General features: G+C 38.1%; 1 protein-coding gene across 1 annotated transcript; it reads left to right on the forward strand.

The window, feature by feature from the left end:
- The first annotated feature begins 6,922 nt into the window (after positions 1 to 6,922).
- On the forward strand, positions 6,923 to 7,651 carry LOC113324424 (transcription initiation factor TFIID subunit 11-like). Its single transcript, XM_026572740.1, has 2 exons — positions 6,923 to 7,115; positions 7,251 to 7,651. Exons 1-2 carry the CDS (start codon positions 6,923 to 6,925, stop codon positions 7,649 to 7,651), a joined length of 594 nt encoding a protein of 197 aa, XP_026428525.1.
- Positions 7,652 to 7,976: the final 325 nt, after the last annotated feature.

Here is a 7,976-nt window from a genome sequence, read left to right on the forward strand (position 1 = left end):
CTGAACTTGCTAGCAGCATTGGATATTTTCAGTTGCAGTTTTGGAGCAGAATTGTATTCCATGTTAACTGTTGCACCAACTATTGGTGCGAGCCAAGCAGGAGGTACAGACCGTTGGTGCGAGCCAAGCAGGAGGCACAGACCAGTACATAGAGGATTTCTTACGTTTTTCCCATTGAGCTAGCTCATGAGCAACAGAATTACAAATTCTAGGTTGAAAACTAAAGATATAAGCAGATAGTTTAGAAGAATACAACTTAATGTCTTTAAATATGGCATATGTACTAGGATCACCATCAAAAAACCCTGAAGAGAATTGTTCCACCAACTTATTAGAATCGTTTTCTATGATGATATGAGTCATCTTCCGTTTCGCTGCTTTCTTAAGAACTCCCCAGATAGCTCTAGCTTCCGCTTCTTCTGCAGACGAAACTTCAAACACCATAGCAGCAGAGAAAGAGGCTTTGCTTGTGAAGTCTCTCATCACATAACCTTCACCATTATCTCCAGTAATGTCATTGAAGGCTCCATCTGTATTACATTTTATCCAACTAAACGATGGGGGCATCCATTTGTGACTTAGAACAACATGGGTAGTAGGAGTAGCTACAGGGGTAGTTTTCCTAGTGAGAAGCATAGTTCTAGCTCTTTCTAAGACAAAAGTATGATTTTCAGACAAATTTTGAAAAACCAGATTGTTTCTACTAGTCCAAAGAGACCACAGGATGGCAACAAAGAGACTTTGAGAATCGTCAGGCAATCTAGAATTTTGGTCCAGGAGCCAAAACATAAGCCTCTGATGAAAATTTTTCTGAGAAAAGAAAGAAGTGTTTATGCAGATACTGGACAAAAAACAGACCTTAGAGGCGAAATGGCACAAAAATAAAGCATGCATAATGTTTTCATGAGGATCCTTGCACCTTGCACATTCAACAGAGTGCGTAGGCATTCTAGTGTGAAGGACAGTTCTAGCAGGTAAAACATTTTTTGCTGCTTTCCAAAGGAATAATTGGATTCTGTAAGGAACTCTAATTTTCCAAATATGCAACCAAAGATTTTTACAGGGAGAGGGTTTGATGCCTCTGAGTCCCAAGAAGGCATATTTTGAAGAAAATTTACCATTCTTTGAAAGATCCCAAGCCCTCCTATCAGGAGTGCAAAGCTGGCTTAAGGGAATAGTGACAATCTTCTTAACAAAAGCATCATCAAAGTGGGTAATGAGTCTAGAAACATTCCAGGTACTAGTATTATCATCAATAAAATAATCAACTTTAATACCAGGGTCAGGAGGGACAAGAGGGTTGGGGGTTGCAGAACCCAAAGATGGGATCCATTTATCACACCAAGGGTCAATAAATTTTCCATCACCAACAATCCAGGAAATAAAAGGTTTTCTCAACTCCTTTATAGCATGTAAGCATTTCCAGGTCCAAGAACACTTATGAGGACATTTAGCATTCAGAAAATCAGTTTTATGGAAATATCTAACTTTTAAAATCTTGGCTAACATGCAGTCAGGATTTTCAATAATTTTCCAGACATTCCTAGCTAACATAGGAAGATTGTTTATTTCAGCTTTTCTGAATCCCAACCCACCTTCAGATTTAGGAGAACAGAGAGTATCCCAACCCAGAAGGTGAAGTTTCCTATCTTTTGGGTCAAGAGTTTCTCCCCACCAAAATTTGCAAAGGTGAGCATCCATCTGTCTGCAAAGATGTTTTGGGATTAAGAAAGCCCCCATCTGAAATAAAGGAATGACTTGGACAATATGTTTGACAAAAGTAGTTCTAGCAGCCTGAGAAAGGAGCTTATGTAGCCAGACAGTAATTCCGGCATCCACAGCTTGGAGAATACCCATATGGGTTTGGATTTTGAATCTTGGAAAACAGTAGGAGTTCCAAGATATTTCTCCCCTAAATATCTGCTTTGAATCTCCAGAATATTAGCCAAAAGGGCCTTCCTATGTTCAGGAATTCTTCTACTGAATAGAATACCAGATTTATCAAAATTAATTTCTTGCCCAGAAGCTAGGCAGTAAATTTTCTATGGTAGCAGAAGTAAACATAAGTGAATCATCAGCAAACAGAAGATGAGTCATCTCAGGGGCATTTTTACAAACTTTGATACCACTCGGGGTACCCTTCCTTTGAAGATTATCTATATAAGAGGAAAGAGCGTCAGCACATATAATATAGAGGTAAGGGAATAGAGGATCCCCTTACCTTAGACCTCTTTCATGTTAGAAAAAACCAGTAGGGCTACCATTTAAAAGAACAGAGTAAGAGACAGTAGAGATACATTGATTTATGAGTTTAATCATATTTTCAGCTAACCCCATTTTCCGCAAATTTTTTTCAAGAAAAGACCACTTTAATTTATCATAAGCTTTAAACATGTCAAGTTTGATTGCAGCGGTACCCTCAACTTCGTCATTATGATTAACAGAATATATGGCTTCATTTGCTAGAAGAATATTATCTGAAATACTCCTCTTTGGTATGAATGCACCTTGATTTTGGGATATGATATTGTTTATAAAGGGTTTTAACCTGTTAGCTAGAGTTTTAGAAAGGATTTTGTAAATGAAGTTACATAGTCCTATGGGTCTATACTGGCTGACCAACTCAGCTAAAGAGACTTTAGGGATAAGAGCAATATTGGTATGATTGAAGACTTTATCAATATTCCCTGTTCTGAAGCATGTTTGGGTCATATCAACAACAACTTCTCCAACAATATCCCATTTTTTTGATAGAATAAGCCTGTGAAACCATCTGGTCCAGAGGATTTTTCCCTCCCATTTGAAAGACAACATTTTTAATTTTCTCAGCAGTAAGGGGTAGGTTTAGAGTATCATTATCTTCAGCAGAAAATTTTACAGGCAGATCATTCAAAATTTCATCGTGAAACTGATGTGGCTGAGAAGAATAAAGATTTTTGAAATAATCTATGAAAGAATTCCCAATACTATCTCTATCAGTTAGAATAGTATTAGAGGAATCCTTGATCCAGCTGATAGCATTTCTCTTTCTCCTGAAGAGAGTGACTCTATGGAAATAGAGTGTGTTTCTGTCACCTTCCATAAGACATACCTCTCTATACTTGTCTTTACAGTAGAGTTCTTTCAGAGTGTAAAGGTACTCTAGTCTGGCTTTGAGTCTAGCAGAAGTAGTAGTATCAGTAGGGGCAAAAATATGTAAATCTAACAACTCTTTCCTGATGGTAGATATATCAGTTTGAATATTACCAAAAGAAGATTTTTTCCAATCTCTATGGCCTTTTCTTTGTACTAAGAAGCTTAGCTCTTAATTTGTAGGCTGGATATCCTATAACATTAACATACCAAGAATTTTCTATAATGTCTCTGCAGGTTGGATACTCAATCCACATAGCCATGAAATGGAAAGCTCTAGGCATGCAAATATCCTCATAGTTAAATCCTATATGCATGGGACAATGATCTGAAGAATCCCTAGGGAGGTTATTAACACAAAATTTAGTACAAAGGTCTTCAACAATTTGGTTTAAAAAACATCTGTCGAGCCTTTTAAGAATTAAATCAGGACCTTGTTGCATATTGGACCAAGTAAATCTAGGACCTGAAAAGCCAGGATCATGCAGGTTAAAAATAGAACAGAAGTTTCTAAGATGTTTAAAATCAGGATCATTTACTCCATTTTTATCTTCAGTTCCTAGAAGGGTGTTAAAATCTCCAATGAAGAAAACAGGATCATCTATGGGAGCATTAGGTTGTTGGCATTGTTGTTCCCAAAAAGAAGGTCTTAGACTACTATAGGTTCTCCATAAACAAAATGAATATGACAATTTTTTGATGATGTCATTTGAAGTAACATAGATGCCCCTCAAGCTGGATGAGATAATATTCAGGTGAATTTCCTTTTTCCAAGCCAAAACCAGACCACCACTTCTACCAACACTAGGTACATTGAAGGTGGGGGAAAACCCATATTTTTAAGTTTTCTAGCCGCCATATCTTTACCCATTTTAGTCTCAGAGAGGAAAATGATATCATGGTTAACATTCCTACACAACAGACTAAGTTCTTTATTTGCAAATTTTTTTTCCAAACCCTCTAATGTTCCAAGCTACAATATTAATGTTATTGACAGGGAATTGATTCAAAGTAGAATTGATAGTATCAAAAGAAGGATTTGAGGGTATTGAGTTTACCTGAGTGGTAGAGTCAGATCCACCACCAAGAGAAGCACTGATACCATCACTACTCTGGGAAGTGTGTTGGGAGGAACCGAGACTAGAACTAGCAGCATAGAGAAGAGAGTTGTCATGAACACCATTGTTGCTTGAGGGATTGTCAGCAGATACATTATAGCTCCCAAAGGAGTTGAACATCGGTTGGGTGTTGAGGGAACATGTTGAAAGGTGAATAGATGGTAAATCCCCCAATTTGGTAATTAGAGGACACGGTTGAGCATAATCAGGTTCAGTAGATGTTTGTTCTTCAGGGATAACCATAATGCTAGCCAAATTAGAATTAGCTCTGGTACGTTTCCTAAAATCATCCTTGGGGTTAATCTTTCTTTTTAGATTTACTAGAGCATCTTGTTCAGCTGAGTTAACTGATCCTCTAGTGATGATAGGGTTGGTATTTGGGATTGCAGCAGTTTTCAACCTTCTTGAAGAGTTAGTGGTACGAATCGGACCACTAGGGGTTGGCTCAGTACCAGAGATGGAGGAAGCAACAGTAACATTTTGAGTGGTAACTTGATTGAGAACAATTGGCAGACCATTCTCCAAATGAGTTAAATGTTACTGAACAGGACCCACATCAAAGATGTTCAGGGTAGTGGATCTATTGACAAAAGAGCCCATCTGGAAAGCAGTTGATAAGATCTTCTTGATAGTATTTTCCATTCTTTGATCAATAGCTTCAGCTTTTCCTTTATTGTGTAGCTATAGATGATTATTCAACCTGAGTTTCTGGTATTGTTTCATTTTTTTGCATGATAGTATCAGTGATAGCTGCAGAAGAAGTGTCGACTTGCTTGGTTGTAGTGGGCATCATTAGCTTTGAAATGGCTGGAAGAACATACTTACTGCAGGAAGCATCAAGTTCTTTGATCTTCTTTTGTTTTAACTTCCAAGCAGGACGGTTCTGATCTTTATGATCAAGGATGCGACAGGATGTACAGAAATACCTTGGAACTATGATGTGTCTACATTCAGTAAGGAAGGGTTCACTTCTACCACTTGTAAAGAGTGGAATACCTGTTGGTAAGGCTTTCTGCACTGGAATTCAAATGCACACTTTGACATTCTTCTTAAGGGGATGTTTACCAAAAGGATTTTGTGCTTCAAGTAGTTCTCCCATACTGAGAGTGAGTTTCTGTAAATCCTTAAATTTTGTACATTCGTTTGGAATGTTACACAGAATAAACCACATAATTTCTTCATCAAAAGAGAGTTGATGGTTTACAGGCCATCCTTCCATTGGTACCACTTTCAACACCATAAGGTAACCACATACAAACCAAGGCTTTTGAGAATTGATTCTGTTGAAATCCTCTTCAGATAAGTAACAAATGAGAACTTTGTTTCACTGACCATTAAAGGTGGTAATAGCTGGATGTTGAGATAAAGGCCAGTTATTGCAGATAAAAACCTGATGGAAGAAGTTGGAATCAAAGTTTCACAACAAGCATATCCCACCATACACCATTTCCAATTGTTATCGGCTTCAGCTAGAACAACTTTTTTTTCGATGAAAACTGGTTTAGCAAGTGTAGATGGTAAAGTTAGTTTCTCAGCCATTTGAGTCAAGAGGGTTTGGATTTCTTGGTTCAAGTTTTGAGTGTTCTCTGAGGAACTTGGGATTTCCATACTGTAAGAGAGTTGGATATAAATGACAATGGGTTGATAGAGATTAGTGTTCCAAAGAAATAATATAAAATACAGGTGTAGAGAAAAGAATCTCTTGTTGGTACTGTGTTGATATTGATTACAAAAAATATGCATGAAGGAGAGACAGGGGGGTTTGTTTGTTTCTTTATGGGTTTGAACCTTAAAAATGGAATAAGAAAATTGTTGACTATGAACTGAAAAGGGTTCAGGGGAAATTTGGTGTAAGGTAGTTGTTGTTGTACTGCAAAGCATACTTTTGGGGATAGAGTTAACATAAGGAATGTCGCTTTCGTATCCTTGCTTCTTGGGCATTATCAAATTTGAAGTATTCACGTGAGTAGTATGGACAGCACTCCATATATGGACAAAACCAATAATACAATGTTGTATTTTATGTGGTAGGTTATGGTGGAAATGTATGACGTAGTTTGAGATAGTTGGATATTTGTTTGGTTTGTCTCTTATTTGGTAGAAATCATTATAGTGATACAAGCCTCCAAATGTAGTAATGGTAGAAGAAGAATATGGAGAGAGGTAACAAAAGAAATGGAGGTAAAATGTTTGATTTTGAAGATGGTTTGGAAGGTATTGTTGTGGTTCAATAGGCAACATAGATTTGGTTGTGATGCTAGTAACCCATCTGGAAGACATGACCCAGACCCCAATGGTGCCTTTCGACTGATGCTGCCTTGTTCTATTCTGCATAAAACACACAATTTTAATTAGACCCCAAAACACTTTGTGAGAATTAGGTGACCTACCAATACAACACTTGAAAGCAGTTCTGTGGGAAGTTAAGGGTAATGAAGAGGTTAGGTGTTGAAAATAGGTGTTTATAGAGTAATTATGAAGAGGAAGTTGGAAGGGGTACGCATGGCTTTGAAGGGGCGTGAGTAACCAGGCGACGGGACTGATTACTAACAGCCATAAATGGCAGTTAATGAAGGAAATTTTCCATTTAAAAGGTTGGTTTTGGATGGAATTAACATCTCCATTAGTTATTTTACCAGAAGGGGAAAAGATTAGGCTTAAGATCTCTGAGAATGGCGGGCTCCAGTAACTCCAATCAAACCAATGCTCAACTGAATGCCGGTGAAGGGCTTCCCATTGTACCACCAGAATCGCCTGAATATGCACAAGCCGAATCACTCCTTTCTTCTTTGGGTTTAGAGGAATTGCAGAAGTTAAGAATTGATGTCCAGGATGAGATCGATCATCAAATTCGAGAGCAAATACGTTAGAGGGAAAAGGAGGAGGCTGCTCGTCAGAGGGAGGAAAGGAGGATCGATGATCTTTATGCTGTGTGGCTACCCAAATACCTTGAGAGACGAGATAGAAAGGATGAGTAATGGGCGGAGAAACATGAAAAAGCACCAAGGTATGAGAGTGCAACAGAGAGTGATTCTGAGGCCTCTGAAGGGTTTCAGTATAATGTGGAAGAAATAGACACCAATGACCTTGATTCTGATGCTGCAGAAGACAAGCACAAAATGGAGGCTTATCATGAAGGGAAGTTGAAGAGAAGGTTTGAATATGAGCTTGACAATCCCAAGATCTTTAGACGCACCATGAATGAAGGCGAGTCAAGCAGTGTGAATGTGAGGATGTTAATTGCCAAGTCCGATGAAGATGATACTGATGAAGAGGGTAGTGGGGGTAGCAGTGAGGATACATCATCTTCCAGTGAGACTTCGCCTGCACCATCTGACAGTGATGATAGCGAGTTTTATGAGGAAGAAGGTTGGGGTACTGATGAAGAGGATTTATGGTAATCTCTTCAGAATTACCAGGAAAGGCTAGATTTTCAGGTTGTGCATACAGCTTGAAAACGGTCAACAAGTTTTTAACAAAAAAACTTTTCTGGTAATTCTTCTTTGTTTCGACCTTTTGGAATCTACTGTTGATGATGGTAATCTTCTTCTTTTGCGTTTTAAAGTTTGGTAAGCTTTGTTTGATGTTTCTTGATGTTTTTGGGTTTGATATGTGATAAAGTTCGGGGAGGGTTTTTGTTTTAATGTAATATAGCTGGAAAGGGTGAGAGTATTTTGTTTAGTGGTATGGAAATATGTAGTGAATGGGATTTGAATGTTGATATCC

The sequence above is a fragment of the Papaver somniferum genome, chromosome 11 (assembly GCF_003573695.1).
Source record: "Papaver somniferum cultivar HN1 chromosome 11, ASM357369v1, whole genome shotgun sequence".
NCBI lineage: Eukaryota > Viridiplantae > Streptophyta > Magnoliopsida > Ranunculales > Papaveraceae > Papaver > Papaver somniferum.